Source organism: Halichoerus grypus, chromosome 1, assembly GCF_964656455.1.
Source record: "Halichoerus grypus chromosome 1, mHalGry1.hap1.1, whole genome shotgun sequence".
Taxonomy (NCBI): Eukaryota; Metazoa; Chordata; class Mammalia; order Carnivora; family Phocidae; genus Halichoerus; species Halichoerus grypus.
The window spans coordinates 81,296,870-81,314,796 of record NC_135712.1 but is presented as its reverse complement, the minus strand read 5'-3'; the positions used below and the strand labels follow the sequence as shown (position 1 = coordinate 81,314,796).

The 17,927-nt window shown below is 41.3% G+C and overlaps 2 protein-coding genes across 6 annotated transcripts in view; one reads left to right on the top strand and one right to left on the bottom strand.

The window, feature by feature from the left end:
• ABCC5 (ATP binding cassette subfamily C member 5) overlaps positions 1 to 17,927 on the bottom strand; it is a 171,412-nt gene that overhangs the window by 139,444 nt on the left and 14,041 nt on the right. For all 4 annotated transcript variants that reach the window (XM_036122454.2, XM_036122456.2, XM_078068317.1 and 1 more), the window contains exon 2: positions 1,403 to 1,451. In XM_036122454.2, coding sequence (XP_035978347.1) covers positions 1,403 to 1,425 — 23 coding nt within the window. In that variant the 5' untranslated portion in view covers positions 1,426 to 1,451. The remainder of the gene's footprint in view (positions 1 to 1,402; positions 1,452 to 17,927) is intronic.
• On the top strand, positions 9,929 to 17,511 carry LOC118554720 (5-hydroxytryptamine receptor 3E-like). Of its 2 annotated transcripts, XM_078060525.1 has the most exons (9): positions 9,929 to 9,995; positions 11,746 to 11,912; positions 12,411 to 12,455; positions 15,076 to 15,185; positions 15,355 to 15,524; positions 16,075 to 16,235; positions 16,564 to 16,765; positions 16,938 to 17,153; positions 17,282 to 17,511. In XM_078060525.1, the coding sequence occupies exons 1-9, from the start codon at positions 9,929 to 9,931 to the stop codon at positions 17,509 to 17,511; spliced, it is 1,368 nt and encodes a 455-aa protein (XP_077916651.1). The 2 variants fall into 2 exon arrangements, with proteins under 2 accessions (XP_077916651.1, XP_035978385.1); XM_036122492.2 differs by lacking the exon at positions 12,411 to 12,455.

The window sequence follows — 17,927 nt, the reverse complement described above, 5'->3', positions numbered from 1 at the left end:
CATTCTCCAGGGTCAGACTACCAGGGTTCACCATCCAACTCTACTTCTTACTAACTATGTGACCTTGGGTAAGTTAAAAAGTGGAAGACTAATAGTTCCAGTTTCATAAGGTTGTTTTGAGGATTGAATGAAGTAATTCTCATAAATGTTACAGAACTATGCACTCAATAAATGTTAGCTCTTATTACAAAACAAAAATGAAGAAGTAAAAATATATACACTTAAAATTATGTTTAGTAATCGGTGTTTCAGTTTAGAAATGACCTAAACATCCAATAAATATTCATTAACTTGATTTAGTGTCAGTCCAAAGCTTTAGGTTACCCAACCCCCTTACAAATCCTCTTCAAGTTGACATACTACAGAACACAGTTACTGTTGAAATACAATTTTCAATAAATATAATAAAATAATAAAATAATAAAATAATTACTGTCAGAATGATGAATCAATTTGACTAAACACAAATCTATATTTTTCATAACCTTAAAAATTAAGTAGAAGTAATGCTAGCTTATTTGGGGAGTATATCTATATACATTTAGGAAGAACTTATCTAAGTAGAATAAAAACATAAGTTTGTATTACACTTACATTAATAAATCAAAAAAATATTCTTTTTATTAAGCCAAAAATACTAAACTGGACTAATTTGCCAAAAAAAATTGCCTAAATCGTGTGAACTTGAATTCTTAACAATTCTGTATCTGTTTCCGTAAGAATACTTTTTAAATCTAGCACATTGAAAGTATTAGAAGTTCAACCTCCTTATTTTCTGAAATGAGGAATATTCAGTTTATATATGTGCTTATTTCTACAAACCAGTCAGAACAGAGATCCTTAAAGAGACCTTATAATCAAATTTAGTAATGCCACCTGGAGGTAGAAAATATTTCACTTTCACACAATGAGAGGTAAAAACCTTTCTGAACTATAGATATAACGACAGAAAAACAAGTGCGAATAGAACTTTGAGCTTAAATTTTAAAATTTCAGCCATAGGTTAAGAGTAGACACAAAATTATAAAACTCCATGGTCCATATAAAGGACTTGTTCTGTCCACAGTGGATATAAATTCTTCATTGATTTGAACTCAAAATAAACAAACACACAAACAGAAAAGATAAATAAACCAGTCTCTGACATTTTTCATCCAACAGGGACAAGCTATCTATTGACCATTAACCAGAAATCATCAAATTGTCAGACCATTAAACCAAATTTCCAATAAGGAATAATTTATCAGCTAAAACAAATTGAAAACAAAATGAGTAGAAAACAAAATTAAAATTTGGAAAAACGGAGAGTCACCAAAGTCCTATTGCCTCTTTGAATTCACCCCTGGAAGCCAAAAGAAGATGTGCCCAGGTTTACACCACCCATGAGATTGATGAATGTTACCTGGCTCTGTCAGGTGAATCCATTGGGCATCTTGGTGGAATTTCCAAAACTGTTAAAAGACAATTTCAGAAAAAAGCAAAATCATGAATCTCACACAGATATAAAAATGAACACGTGTTAAGATTTTTATTTTCCTTATATGATATGAGGGAACCAAACAGATGTAATAACTAGTTCAAAAGAACACACATTTGGGGCGCCTGGGTGGCTCAGTCGTTAAGCTTCTGCCTTCGGCTCAGGTCATGATCCCAGGGTCCTGGGATCGAGCCCCACATCGGGCTCCCTGCTCAGCTGGAAGCCTGCTTTTCCCTCTCCCACTCCCCCTGCTTCTGTTCCCTCTCTCGCTGTGTCTCTCTCTGTCAAATAAATAAATAAAAAATCTTTAAAAAAAAAAAAAAGAACACACATTTATATGGAATAAAGGAATGTTGAGACGAATTGCAAATAGACACAAAATTGATTTTTCCACAGGGAGGAAGTTCATTGCATCTCTACCAGCCAGGACAAAGTTCACTTATCTATCAGCTACCTACAACTTTCAAGAGTCGCAAAATAGGGCACCTGGGTGGCTCAGTTGGTTAAGCGACTGCCTTCAGCTCAGGTCATGATCCTGGAGTCCCAGGATTGAGTCCCGCATCCAGTCCCGCATCCCAGGATTGAGTCCCGCATCCAGTCCCGCATCGAGTCTCGCATGGGGCTCCCGGCTCAGCGGGGAGTCTGCTTCTCCCTCTGACCCTCCCCCCTCTCATGCGCGCGCGCACTCTCTCTCAAATAAATAAATAAAATCTTTACAAGCAGGGGGAGTGGCAGGCAGAGGGAGAAGCAGGCTCCCCGCTGAGCAAGGAGCCCAATGGGGACTCCATCCCAGGACCTTGGGATCACAACCTGAGCTGAAGGCAGATGCTCAACCAACTGAGCCACCCAGGCATTCCAAAAACAACTTTTATTTTTTTATACCATAAAATTCACCTATTTCAAGTGTACAATTCAGTGATTGTTGGTAACTTTACTGTGGTATAACCAATACCACAAATCAGTTTTAGAACATTTTCATCTCCCCAATAAAATCCTTCACACCCATTTACAGCTAATCCACTTTCCACATCCAGTCTCAGAAAACCACTAATCTACTTTCTGTATTTATGGACTTGCCTTTCTTGAACATTTCATATAAATGGAATGATACAATATATGGTCTGTTGTGTTTGGCTTCTTGCACTTAGCACAGTGTTTCTGAGGTTCATTCATGATATAGCATGTGTCTGTAGTTGATTTCCTTTGACTGTGAATAGTATTTCATCCTATGGATATATCACATTTATCTATCCTTTCACTGGTTGATGGACATTTAGGTTGTTTCCAAATTTTGGCTATGAACATCCATGTGCAAGTCTTTCTGTGGATATATTTTAATCTCTCCCGGGCAATTGCATAGGAGTAGAATTGTGAGGTAGTATAATAGTTTTATCTTTAACTTTTTGATGAACTTAAATTGTTTTTCAAAGTGGTTTCATCATTTTACATTCTCACCAGCAATGTATAAAGTTCTCAGCTTCTCCATGTCCCCCACACATTGGTTATTGTATGTCTTCTTTATTTTAACCATTCTAAAGGGTATAAAATGGTATCTTATTGTGGTCTTAATTTGCATTTCTCTGATGACTAAGGATATTGGGTCAATTTTTACGCACTTATTAGAAGTCCTTTTAAAAGAATGAGATTTTCAGGGCTCCTGGGTGGCTCAGTTAGTTAAGCGGCTGCCTTCAGCTCAGGTCATGATCCCGCGGGGTCCTGGGATCCAGCCCCGCATATAGCTCCCTGCTCAGTGGGGAGCCTGATTCTCCCTCTCCCCACAACCCCACCTCCACCCCTCATCCCCACCCCCGCTCATGCTCTCTCTCGGTCTCTCTCTCAAATAAATAAATAAAATCTTAAAAAAAAAAAAAAAAGAATGTGATTTTCTTAAGGATACGGGCCGTGCTTGCACATGCTCCTGCTCACTCTCTTGCTCTCCCTCCCACCCACTGAGAGACTTTACAGCATCTCACTTAATGTTGGAATCACACACACACACACACACATACACATACACACACACACATTATAGTAAACATATGAAAACTTAACTCCTATCTCACATATTATTTACACAAGAATGAAATCCTTGATCTAATTCCCTTGGGTAGATATACTGTTGGAATTCAGAACTTTTCAGATTTTAGAATGATAATAGATTGCATATACCATATATTACATAATGCTTCCATAGGGGCTTGGGACAATATTCATAATCAAACACATTTCTATTTCTGCAGAAAAAAAAATGTATGAATATTTACACTAAGAGGCATAAATACAGATCCGAAACAGCTTCAAGTTAGTTCAGGTTAGGTTGTGCTGCCAAATCAGTTCAACCCAAACTAACCAAAAACAAATTTTTATTTTCAGAACTTTCTGGATTCCAGAATTGTGAATAAAGACCTGTGCGGCTATTTATAATAATGTAAGAGTTGGGGGCACCTGGGTGGCTCAGTTGTTGAGTGTCTGCCTTTGGCTCAGGTCATGATCCCAGGGTCCTGGGATCGAGCCCCGCATCAGGCTCCCTGCTCCGCGGGAAGCCTGCTTCTCCCTCTCCCACTCCCCCTGCTTGTGTTCCCTCTCTCGCTGTGTCTCTCTCTGTCAAATAAATAAAAAAAAATCTTTAAAAAAAATAATAACGTAAGAGTTGAATAGGCTACCTGACAATGTTCAGGTTATTTGACATCTAATTAAATATTTATTAATTTTGATTTTTCAATTTTCTTTTTATATTTTGGAGCCAATAACTTTTTCCCAAATCTCAACCATTTATTTAATTAATTTATTTATTTTTTTAAAGATTTTATTTATTTATGTGAGAGAGAGAGTGAGTGAGAGAGAAAGCACAAGTGAGGGGTGGGGAGATGCATAGGGAGAAGCAGACTCCCTACTGAGCAGGGAGCCTGACCTGGGGCTGGATCCCAGGACCCAGGGATCATGACCTAAGCTGAAGGCAGACGCTTAACCCACTGAGCCACCCAGGCGCCCCCCAAATCTCAACCATTTAATAGACTACTAGGAATCTCTTGGACTCTGTGCACTGTGTCCCCAGTACAGATAAAATACTCCTGTGGATTTATGCAAACAAGAGAAGAAGGGACTCAGAAACAAGAACAAAAACAAAAGAGTAGCATGAGCTTGTAAGAACAGTAAAGGAAGGTTAATGGCCAGAATAAGTGAGTGCTTGAGAATAACGCTGAAATGAGGAAGGAGAACGTTTACTCAGTACCTATGAAATGCCCAGCACTGAACTAACTTTTTTCAAATGCCATCGCTTTCATCACCATCCAAAAACCAATAAAGGGGGTATTATTATCCCCATATTGGAGATGAGATCAAATACTCAGAATTTAAGAGGTTTCCCCAGAATTAAACAGTCAGTATGTGATGGAGCCAGGATTTGAATCTATGTTTTCCAATTCCAAGGTCGATACTCTTCCCACCATAATGTCTTGATATATTCAGAATAGAATACATACAAAGAGAAAGAGTCATCCTTGGGGAAGAGATTTTTGTCTTTTCCATTAGGTAGGATAATTAAGCTGATTGGAGATAAGCAAAAATGACCAAGAGAATTGAATACCAACAAATACAAGGAAAGAGGAAAAAGACACCCAACTAATTTAAGAGATTTTACATCTCTAAGCCTGATTTTCATCAAAGGTTAACATAAGAGTCTGCAAATGTAATTTCAGAACCAGAGTTAGTAATGGCCACGAATCATGGAGAAAAGAAGGAGTATTTGGCAAATGCACAAACATTTTCCTTATTTCTAAAATTTGGCGGGGGGGAGGTAAATTCCAAAAACATTAGGTCAGTAAAGTTTGACCCCAACCTTGAGCAAAACTTTTAACTGGAATCCTAAACAGATGACTAATAGAGCAGAATATAGTGATCACTATTTCACTAAAACCAGTGAGTATCCCAAAATAAGCCACTCTTCTTTCATATGGTTCTTTAACTGATTCTGAGAAGAGGGTCTTAAGCTAAAGTCCATGGCTTGTGAACCTTGAAATTATATGCAAAATTTAGTGCATGTGAACATTTTTCTGGCTGGACAAAGGGTCTTTTAGCTTTCATTAGATTCTCAAAGTTGTAGACGTGGGGGCTTTTGTGACCTCATGGCAGTGGAAAAAAATGGGGTCTCCGATCAGCCTGTGCAGGCCCTGTGAGTCCTCTCTTGTCTCCGTGGTGATGTTCTTTTTCTCTTGGTTGCTGGGTGCTCTGATGGCACCTACTGCTTAAAGTCTGTCACTGGTGAATTCTTGGTTAGAGTCTTGGCTCTGATAGAGTTTTCCTTCACTGGCTTGGTTCCACCTCCACAACTGCTGTGGCTGTAGACCCCTCTGAGCCTCACGTAGGGCCTCCATCTGGCCTTGACCGTCTACCCCACAGCCTCCACTGCAGAAGTGCTTCATCCAGCTGAGGAATTTCTGGTTCCCTTCCATATCTCATGGGGACCAAAGGAGATGCAGGATTGCTAACTCAAGCCCGCTCTCTGCCTAACAACTCTGTACTCTGCAGCTTCCACTTACCAGTCTCGGGCCACAGGGAATAGCAATCGCTTTCCTGGATCCCAAATGAGTGACAGGACATAAGCCTCCTCTGCTTTTTTGGCTTTTTTTTTGGTCTTTCTCTCAACCTACCTAGCCCCCTCCCAACCACACATATATGCATGCACACACACAGATATCAGCAGAGAATCAATGTGTGTGTGTGTGTGTGATCATGTGTGAATGTTATCACTTACTCCCTTCCCTCTTCTCTCCTTTGTCCCATATTCTATCAGACCAGAAGAAGAAGGATTTCGTCCCCCTCTACTGCAGCAGAGATTTTCTGTAAGTCATATTCTTATAGGGGTAACATTTGCCCTCTCCCAGGTCTATAATAGCAGAAGGGTTACAGAGGAAACTGATTTCTGGGGCTGCAAGGAGGTAGATGTGTGTGTGTTGGAAGGGAACAGTGAGGACTGAAAATTTCATAGGCTTAGTATTTTTAAACATTACCCCATTACACATGATAATTATCTTGAAATATTTGAAAGGTGTGATGCAGAAGATAGAATTAACTTATTCTTTATTCTTTACTGGGCTGAAATTACACCAGTGGTATAAGCTACAAGAATGCAAATTTGGATTTTTAAAAAACTTTCCAGTAACCGGAGGTTTTATTCAAACATAAAATAGGATAACATAAGAAATAATGGGATGGTGTCACTGGAAATGTTAATATATTATTCACAACTAATGAATCATTGAACATTACACCAAAAACTAATGATGTACTATATGTTGGCTAATTGAATTTAAGTTTAAAAAAACCGTAAGTTTGGATGACCACTGATCAAAGATACATGGCGGGGGGGGGGGGGGGGGGGCGGGGCGCGCCTGGGTGGCTCAGTCAAGCGTCTGCCTTTGGCTCAGGTCATGATCCCAGAGTCCTGGGATCCAGCCCCGCATCAGGTTCCCTACTCCGTGGGAAGCCTGCTTCTCCCTCTCCCACTCCCCCTGCTTGTGGTCCCTCTCTTGCTGTGTCTCTCTCTGTCAAATAAATAAATAAAATCTTAAAAAAAAAAAAAAAACAAAGATACATAGGGGAAAAAAAATCCACCTTGGTTTAAAGATTATAATAAATGACCTCAAAATTACCTAAAGATACAGATTCTCATCTTTTTTTTTTTTCCAAATGAGGTTTTCATCATTTATCTTCTAACATCATTAGCAAGTAGACTGCAGATTTACATGTCTCTGAGTTGGCCATCTACTACTCCCTCTATCTCAGACTACAAAAGGTAGCCAAAGACTTGGGGCCAGCGGTAGAGAGGAAAGGTCATATGCAAGGAATTGAAACACCAAGCCTGTGACATATATTAGTATGGAGTCTAAATTTACACTACTCATATGATGTGGGATTCTTAACACACACACACACACACACACACATACAGGAAATGACTGGACCTAGTAAAAATCCAAAGGCTATGTCAGAGGCAAATGACAATTTTCTTTGTAGGGAAACTTCACAACCCAAGCACATGAAACTCCCAATGAAATAACCTCCTACTGAAGATGAGTTTACCATCAAGAGTTACAAATCATGAGGAAACAAACCACTTAAGACAAAGTTAGCAAAATAGTTAGCATACCAAGAACTAGATGTAATAAAACAATCTGAAAGGAAATGTAAAACAAATATGTTCTATCAAAAGAAAATTCAGAAAGCTCTGCTTAATATGAATATTTTATTCAGCAAGGAACAAACTGTTGGAGAATAGGGAGACTTCCAACCCAAAGTAGTTAAGAAACTTGAATCTCAGTAGTTACAGCTCAGTTTATAAAGCATGAAATGTGGGAGTGCATTTTCTATTGTGATTGGTTACTAGAAACTTACACTCCTTTTCATTGCAAGCTTACTTTGTAGCTGACTAGCTAGGAAGTTTTTGGTTTTTTGTTTTTTATTTTTGTTTTTTGTTTTTTTTTTTTTCTTAAGTAAGCTCTATGCCCAATGTGGGGCTTAAACTCACCACTCCAGGGCGCCTGGGTGGCTCAGTTGGTTAAGCGACTGCCTTCAGCTCAGGTCATGATCCTGGAGTCCCTGGATCGAGTCCCGCATCGGGCTCCCTGCTCGGCAGGGAGTCTGCTTCTCCCTCTGACCCTCCCCCCTCTCATGTGCTCTCTCTCTCATTCTCTCTGTCAAATAAATAAATAAAATCTTTAAAAAAAAAAAAAAAAAAAAAAAAAAAACTCACCACTCCAAGATCAAGAGTCGGGGCATGCTCCACTGACTGAGCCAGCCAGGTGCCCCATGGCTAGGAAGCTTTAAGGTCATGCTGACATGAAAAAGTCTTAATTTTTGTTTAAGGTCAGAGTAAGTATTTTGGGGAAATCAGAATAGTTTTAAGTTTTGGTTGCATGATTATTAGTGTTTGGTCTAGGAATATATTCAAACTGTGGTCTCCATTTTGGTTTTGCTTTAACAGTTCCAAATAATAAAAGATTAAAGAAATATTAGAAACCAAAATGAATGAACAGTACAAGAAAGAAAGAATGAAAGAAAGAAAAAGAAAGAAAGAAAGAAAGAAAGAAAGAAAGAAAGAAAGAAAGAAAGAAAGAAAAGAACCAAAAAGATTGGTTTCTTAAAAGAACCAAAAAGAACTTAGAGAAACAAAAAATATAATCACTGAAATTGAAAACTCAGTGGACAGATTAGACAATAGTTTAAATATAATTGAGAAGAAAATTTACCTGGAAAGTAGATCTGAAAGAATTACTAGGGACATAGATAAATGGATGGAAAATATGAAAGAGGGGTATGTTAGGCAGAATAATGGTCCCCCAAGGATATCCACATTCTAATGTCTGGAACCTGTGAATATGTCATATGGAAAAGGGTAAATTAAGGTTGCAGATGGAATTAAATTGGCTAATTGGCGGACCTTGATATAGGGAGAGTATCCTGGATTATCCAGGTAGACCCATTGTAATCATAGGGGTTCTTAAAAGTGAAAGAGGAGAGAGGAAAGCATGGGAAGCAGAGAGATGGCAGTGTGAAAAAGACTTGCCAATGTTGCTGGCTTTAAAGATGGAAAAATGGGGGGCGCCTGGGTGGCTCAGTCGTTAAGCGTCTGCTTTCAGCTCAGGTCATGATCCCAGGGTCCTGGGATCGAGCCCCACATCGGGCTCCCTGCTCGGCGGGAAGCCTGCTTCTCCCTCTCCCACTCCCCCTGCTTGTGTTCCCTCTCTCGCTGTGTCTCTCTCTGTCAAATAAATAAATAAAAATTTAAAAAAAAAAAAAAAAGATGGAAAAATGGGAGCATGAACCAAAGAATGCAGGCGGCCTCTAAAAACTGGAAAAGACAAGGAAATGAATTCACTCCTAGAGCCTCCAGAAGGAATGCAGCCCTGGCAAAACATTGATTTTAGCTCTGTGAGACTCATTTCAGACTTCTGGCCTACAGAACTGTGAAATAATAAATCTGTGTTTTTTAAAGCCAACTAAGTTTATGCTTTGTTACAACAGCAGTGGGAAACTAATATGAGAGGTTAAAGAAGTGTAAGGTAAAAGGAAATGATTCAACATGTATCTAATAAGAGAAAAAGTAGAGGGAATATACTATTTTTTAAATGGCTGAGAATTTTCCAGAATTGAAGAAATGAGTCTTCAGATTGAGAGATCACACAAAGGTCTGAATGTGATACATATCAACTAATCTACAACCATACACATTGTAGTGAAATATATAAGAGAGAAAGTCTTAAAAGCAAACAGAACCTCCAGCATGGGCAAGAACAAGACAACCAGAACTCTCTTTCCAGGAAGGTAACAAATGTCAGTGGTCAACCAATGTTATCAGTATTCAAAATTAGACTCTAGGTGTGGCCTGTCATCTTTTAATCTAGGGATTCCTGGGTGCTGGTACACTCCTGGAGAAGAATTTGGACAAAGAAGATGGAAGGAAGCTGGTTCCACAAAAAGAGATTCCCCTTCTTCCTTGTTCTCAGTCTTCTACTTCAAGGTAAGAAAGGGGCAACAACAGGGAAAAGAGCAAAGACTCTCTGTAAACACCTAAAAACTTCTTACAAATCTCCAACTCCCAGGGATTATCTAAAATGGGCAGTGTTATTTCATAACTTTGTCATAATAATGCCTGAATAGACGTTCCTTCCCTGAAAGACAGAAAATATCCTTCCAGAGATGTGTCACACAGGAACACTTCTATTTCTCTTCCCATGAACCATCCCTGATTGTCTTCTCTTCCATTTAGCCTAAATGTCCATCCATCTTTCTATACACAGGTATGATTCTTTTTCTCTACAGCTATGAAACCCACCCCATTGTAGCAAAGTGCTCACTTTTAGCCATAACATCCTCATCCACCTACAGGATCCAAGTGCTCTAGGTTAGGTAAGATGCCAGAGGGTAGCAGGTGGAGAGTGAAGATGGAGTATGCTTCTTTTTCAGGGAGTTAACATGGTAGAGTGGAAAGAACATGGGATTTGGAGACAGATGAACCTGGGTTTGAATCTTGGTCCCTCACTTGGCTCCTTATGTAATCTCGGGCAAATTGCTTGACTTCTCTGAGCTCCAGTTTCCTCATCTGTAAAATAGGACCTACCTTGCAGAGTTGTGAGGATTCAGTGAGAGAAAGTGAGTAGCACAGTGGCTGCCTGGCATTTGATAGGTATCAATAAATGTCATCTCTCCCCTTTGGTTGTCATATAACTTCTGGATAAGGGGGAGTAGGGGAGGGCTGTACCAGAGGTGGCTTTAGAGGCCAGTACAAGAAAGAGGAACAAATTGTACACCTAGTCTACTCAGTAGAAAACATTAGAAATATTCCTCTGGTCACTCATAGACCATGCTTGACAAATGAATATTCATTGCTCATAGAATGATTCAAGGATTTGCCTGGACAGCACTGTGACTCTGGGAATGGATAAGGCTCCATGTCATTGGCACACAACTCTCTCTTTCATTCCAGGTTGTTGTTCCTCTAACAAATTTCTACCAGTAGAGAATTGGAATATTTATTAGTCAGAAAAGAGGGGAAGGCAACACCTCGAAAGCCTCAAACTAGAAAACTGATAGAATGTTGGGCAGCAAAATAGGGAGAAGGAAGGAAATTTGGGGCAGTGAAGGTGAAATAGGTGCATTCTCTTTGGGCAGCCCCCCCCCCCCCCGCCATGGAATCCTATCCAATGACTATCACTGTCCCAGGGCTCGGTTTGCATATAGATTTGGGCATGCTTTGCATGGAAACAGAAAGATTAGGAAGAAGGTCAGAGCCCTAACTCAGCATACCACATTAGCTTCCATCATTTGCCTTCCAGCCCAACACATCCTCCCTGGCCTTGGTGGGCAGCACCCAGCATCAGGGCCTCTCTTGGTGATCCTCCTCCCCCATTCTCTATCTCATCATTGGGGGTGTATGCTGCAGCAGCATCAAACAAATTGGGGTTCAGATCAAGTCCAGTTTCTGCCCCTTAAATATTTGATGTCAGGAATTTAATTCCTCTCATCGCATCTCAGTTGACTCATTTATTACATAAGGATAAAAATAATTTCTACCTGTTAGGGGCTTGGGAGGATTAAATGAGGTAATTTGTTTAAAGGGCTTAGACTATACCTGGCTACATAGTCAATGCTCAATAAATGTTAGCTATCATTATTATCACAGTCTACCCCCAAGATCCTGTCATAGGGCCCTCTCATGTAGGCAACAGGAGACTTCTCTCCCTCTCCTCACACATTCTATGTCACTACAGGAAGGAGCAGTACCTTCATCAACAACTGCTCAGGGTCTGGCCAGCGTGGGGTGTATCCCACTGTTCTGGATTCAGTGTTCAACAGGAAGGCCTTCCGTCCGGTCACCAACTTCAGCATCCCCACCCTAGTCAACATCTCCTTCACTATGTCTGCCATCCTAGATGTGGTGAGTGCTAATCCCTCTAGCCCTTAATTTTTTCTCTCCCTGGCAAGGCAACCCCAAAAGCCCTTGTCTGCATTGCAGCTTCATTTGCCCAAGGGGGACCTCAAAGAAATTGTGTCTGGTTCAGCAGGATGAGATATAACAGCACATAGAAGAGAATTTCTTTTCTTCTCACCCAGTGATTTTCTACCATGGCTGCACACCACTGTTCAGGCTCCACTCCCGGAGGTTCTGATTGGATGGAAGCCAGACTTTGGTATTTTTAAGCTCCTCAAGTGATTCTAAGATACAGCCAGGATTGAGAAGTCCTCCTGTGAACTCTCCCATCCATGGCCCAAAACATCTGTTTTAATCAAGCTTTCGTCCTTGACCTACATGTCGGCCTTGATCGCAGCACCACTTTGGCATATCTTGAGGCTTGGTAAACAGAAGTGGGGAGTGGGAGGAACAGACAGACTTCTTACCAGCATCATACTGGAAACAGGAAATTTATTTTGACAGGATGAACAACTACAGCTCTTGTCATCGTTCCTGTGGCTGGAAATGGTATGGCCAATACTGTTCATTCTCTCCCTTCATTTACAGTCAGAAAGGATTTTAAACAAATATATAATTATGACCTTTATGTACCTAACAACATATCTTTGAAACCCATGATGGAGAAATTGAAAAATCTACAATCATGGTAAGAGGCTTCAATATACTGCTTTCAAAATCAAGTAGAAAAAGAATAAAAATATTGTGATTTTTAACAGCACAATTAAGAAACTTGATTTAGGGGTGCCTGAGTGGCTCAGTTGGTTGAGCATCCAACTCTTGATATTGGCTCAGGTCTTGATCACAGGATCCTGAGTTCAAGCCTGTGTGTTGAGCTCCACGCTAGGTGTGGAGCCTACTTTAAAAAAAAAAAAAAGGAAAGAAATTTGATTTAATAAAAATCGAACTTTGTGCCAATGAATATGCATAATCTCTTCTGACACAAATGGAATATTGTCCCACACTGACCATATTTTTGGCCACAAAGATCTCAATAAAGTCGAGAAAGCAGAAATTATCTAGACCACAATCTCTGATCACAATACAAGAAAATGAAACTAACCAGAAAAAGATAGCACTCCCCAAGAAAACTTTATTTCTTGGGAATTTAAATTAAACTTCCAAATACTTTGGGCTAAAGAGAAAATAAAACAGAGGCGCCTGGGTAGCACAGTCAGTTAAGAGTCTGACTCTTGGTTTAGGCTCAGGTTGTGATCTCAGAGTAATGAGATCGAGCCCTGCATCAGGCTCGCTCTCAGTTCAGAGTCTGCTTGAGACTCTCTCTCCCTCTCCCGCTGTCTCTCCCCACTGCGTGTGCACTGGTGCGATCTTTCTTTCTCTCTCTCTCTCAAATAAATAAAATAAATCTTTAAAAAATAAAGAGAAAGGGGCGCCTGGGTGGCTCAGTTGTTGGGCGTCTGCCTTCGGCTCAGGTCATGATCCCAGGGTCCTGGGATTGAGCCCCGCATCGGGCTCCCTGCTCCGCAGGGAGCCTGCTTCTCTCTCTCCCACTCCCCCTGCTTGTGTTCCCTCTCTCGCTGTGTCTCTCTCTCTCAAATAAATAAATAAAATCTTTTAAAAATAAATAAATAAGGGGCGCCTGGGTGGCTCAGTTGGTTAAGCGACTGCCTTCGGCTCAGGTCATGATCCTGGAGTCCCGGGATCGAGTCCCACATCGGGCTCCCTGCTCGGCAGGGAGTCTGCTTCTCCCTCTGACCCTCCTCCCTCTCATGCTCTCTGTCTCTCATTCTCTCTCTCGCAAATAAATAAAATCTTAAAAAAAATAAAATAAAATAAAAATAAAAATAAAAATAAATAAATAAAAAATAAAGAGAAAATAAAACAATTAAATAGAAATTATGAACTAATGAGAAATTACATATGAAAATCTATGAATATAGCCAAAGTATAACTCAGTAGAAAGTTTGTATCTTAAGTGCATTAATTAGAAAACAAGAGGAGAAAAAATGAAAGTAAATGACATAAGTTTCCAATTTGAAAAGCATGGTTGAAGGGAAGGAGAGAGGAGAGGAATAATAGTAATGATCACCTAATCTTGCTCTCAAAGTGTAGTTCCCAGATGGGCAGCACTGGTTGATTGCACCACCTGGAAGCCTAGAAATGCAATTTTGGGTGCCACCCAGCATGACCAACCATCCCAACATGCCCAAGACTGAGGAATTCTCAGGACATGAAATTTTCAATGCAAAATCCTGAGCAAATCAGGATGGGTTAGTCACCCAACCTACTGAATCAGAATCTACAGTTCAATATGATCCCCGGGTATTTTATATGCAAAGTGAGAGTTGAGAAGCACTGACCTAGTACAAGTCTTTATTTAATCTGCATAGAGCCCTCTGTTGTGGCTGTGGTTCCACAAACTGCAGCTGCTGTTGAGAGTGTCCTGAGACTGGACAAGCCCACAGAATTAGATAATCCTTGAAAACAGTTTTCAAAGAAGGTTGCCAGACTTGGAAAAGAGAGTTTGGAAAGGCATCCCAGAGACATGGGAGGGTGGTGCCTGGCACCTACCAAGGAGAGGAAGACCACTAAGTCTCTTGGCTTCAAAGAACCCACTGGCTTGTTCAAGGTCTCCTTGCAATAAAGACTGGTGAAAGGGGTCTGGAAGACATTTGAAGCCATGCTAGATACTAATACATAATACCTATGAACAACATTACAGTTTCAAAATCCATTGATAAGGCTTATTTCATTTGATATCTACTAATCTCCTTATTTCACACTAGGGAAATTCTAGCTGAGAGAGGCTAAGTTATTGATCTTTCATCTCTGAATCTCATTCCTACTGATGAAAGGAGAGGATTTCTCTGATCACCAGTAATTTCTCACGAAATGGGAAAGGAGAGGGATCAAAATTTATGAAGAAATGAATGCAGAGTGCTTCAATTCTATCTGTAATTCTTATTTCTTGAAAAAAAAGCCAAAGTAAATTTATCAAAATATTTATTCCACAAAGTTTAGTGATAGAAATACATGTTTATTTTATTATTTTATATACTTTTTATGTGCAGGAAATATTTCATAACTTTTTTTAAAGAAAAATCAAAGGACAGGAAAAAACAGCCTCGATTCATATCAGGCTCTCACCTCTCCTCCACCTGGGTTCTAGGTCTGGGATAACCCATTTATCAGATGGAACCCAGAGGAGTGTGAGGGCATCACGAAGATCAGTGTGGCAACCAAGAACCTATGGCTCCAAGACATTTTCATCGTTGAGTTGTGCGTATTAAGGGCTGGGAAAAGGCAGAGGGAATGCCATTTTCTGGAATCAGTAGAATTTACAATCTACCATTGGAGCCACTACAAGTGGTCTTAAATGGCTGAGAAATGACCACAAAGGTAAGAGGAAAAACCATAACACCTGCATCCCACCCCATCTCTCTTACAGCATGGATGTAGATAAGACCCCAAAAGGCCTCACGGCATATGTAAGTAATGAAGGTCGCATCAGATATAAGAAACCCATGAAGGTGGCCAGCATCTGTAGCCTGGATATCTTCTACTTCCCTTTTGACCAGCAGAACTGCACACTCACCTTCAGCTCATTTCTCTACACAGGTGAGTTGCAATGGAGTCTCAGGGATGCAGGTGAATGAGAGCAACCAATAAAACAACAGAAAATAAAATATAAAGAAATTATGAACAAATGGTGACCAAGATGTGTGGGTAGAGCAAAGATTAAGGATCTACGGATGTTGGGGCGCCTGGGTGGCTCAGATGGTTAAGCATCTGCCTTCGGCTCAGGTCATGATCCCAGGGTCCTGGGATCAAGCCCCTGGCTCAGCGAGGAGCCTGCTTCTCCCTCTCCCTCTGCCTCTCTCCCTGCTCATGCTTTCTCTCTCTCTCTCTCTCTGTATCTCTCTCTGTGTCTCAAATGAATAAATAAAATCTTTAAAAAAAAAAAAAAAGGATCTACGGATGTTTAAATATTTTCCATAAAGGCAGAACCCAAATCTATCTTGCTGATTACCATCCCAAGCTCTTTCAAAGTTTCTGCCATATGGTAGATACTCAAAAATATGTGTTTAATGAAAAGATGGAAAAAGAGAGTGCAGTTGAGTCAACAGGAAACTGTATCCTTGGGAAACTATCTGGATCTCCCTTTCAGTGGAGAACATGTTGCTCGGCATGGAGAAAGAAGTGTGGGAAATAGCAGACACATCCCAGGACATCGTTCAAACCCATGGAGAGTGGGAGCTCCTGGGCATCAACAAGGCCACCCCAAAGATATCCCTGGGCACCAGCCTATATGATCAGATCATGTTCTATGTGAGTTCAGAGGCCTTTGCTTTTTCCTTCCTTCCTTGCTTCTACCTTTACCTAAAATCTCCACCAAGTGGGTATCTCCCAAGCTTCAGTTTTACTTCTGCCAGACCTGAACCTTCTCTCTTGGCCATCCAGCCACACTCTTTTTCCTAAAGCTCACTGCTCTTGCCTAATTTGCCCGTGGCAGTTTCTATACTTAATTATGAAGCTGCATTCTGCATATCTCCAGATCTCAGGGTGATATTAGAACAAGAAAGGCAGAGGCACAATCACTACTATTCCAGGCAGACTCCAAATCTCTTATCCACTTCCCTCTCTTTCTTCTCCCAAGGTGGCCATCAGGCGCAGGCCCAGACTCTACATCATAAACCTCCTGGTGCCCAGTGGCTTTCTGATTGCCATCGATGCTGTCAGCTTCTACCTGCCAGCAGAAAGCCGGAATCGTGCCCCATTCAAGATAACCCTTCTGCTGGGCTACGTCTTCCTACTCATGATGAATGACTTACTCCCCACCAGTGGAACCCCCCTTATCAGTATGGCCTCTCCAGTCTTTGGGAAAAGAAGGGTGGGAAGGACTGACTGAACTAGCTCAGGGAAGGGAGATATACTGGGAAAAGGAGACTCTATGCTTGCCAGGATAGGATTGGAAGAGAGAAGTCCTAGGTTGGTGCCTCTGGCCCACATGTAGGCCTACCTTTCCTCCAGGTGCCTACTTTGCCCTATGTCTGTCCCTGATGGTGGTCAGCCTGCTAGAGACCATCTTCATCACCTACCTGCTGCACCTGGCCACCACCCAGCCCCCACCCATGCCTCAGTGGCTTCATTCTCTTCTCCTTTGCTGCACCAGCCTAATGAAATGCTGCCCCACTGCACCCCAGAAGAGAAATAAAGGCCTGGGCCTCCCCCCGGCCCACCTGCCTGGTAAGGGTTCAGCACTGCGTACATTTCCTCTTCCCACACAGTCATTTCTCTGGTCCTGTCTCCTTCCCTGTCCCCCTTCCTCCCCAGGTGAACTTCATGGTCCTGGCTGAGTCTCTGTCTCTCTGTAGGTGTGAAGGAGCCTGTGGAGTTGGTGGGAAAGGTGTCAGGTCCCAGAGAGGCAGAGTTAAATGGGTGTCCTGGGTCAACAAGGGCCCAGCAGGAAGATGAGACTCAGAGGCAGCACTTGGTCAACCTGTGGGTGAAGTTCAGCCACATGATGGACACCCTGCTCTTCTGCTTCTACCTGCTCTTCATGGCCACCTTTGTGGTCACCGTCATCATCCTCTGGAACACCTAGGCATGATGTCTATCTGCTCCTGCAGATCCCAGCCCAGAACTGTTTCTGGTTTCCAGAGACCAGTCAGGTTTTTGCCTTGTTGAGTATCGACTGTCACAGCCCAAAGATGACCAGCTCCCTGCTGCATTCCATGCATCTCAATCCAGCCCCACTGATCAGTTTCAACCCAACTCCAGACATTTTCCTCTTGTATCTGCATTCTGTAGACTTCCCTCAGTTTTCCTATGTGGCTCTAGGCTCTCCTTATATCTTTTCCATAGCAGTCCCACCTCCTCTGCTTGCTTACTTGTCCCAATAAATCATTCTGCAGAGATCTCTGGTTCTTTATTATGTTTTCAGGTAGCAAATTAACTATTCAGGACTGATAGTTTCAAAATATCACCTGTACATCCCTCTGCCTGTGATAAAATTTTGAT

Bases quoted from the DNA above. Each gene is read 5' to 3' on its own strand.
- LOC118554720 (XM_078060525.1), top strand. From the start codon at position 9,929: ATGGAAGGAAGCTGGTTCCACAAAAAGAGATTCCCCTTCTTCCTTGTT. The intron at 9,996-11,745 runs GTAAGAAAGGGG...ATGTCACTACAG, and splicing joins TCTCAGTCTTCTACTTCAAG to GAAGGAGCAGTACCTTCATC. The intron at 12,456-15,075 runs GTATGGCCAATA...CCTGGGTTCTAG, and splicing joins CGTTCCTGTGGCTGGAAATG to GTCTGGGATAACCCATTTAT.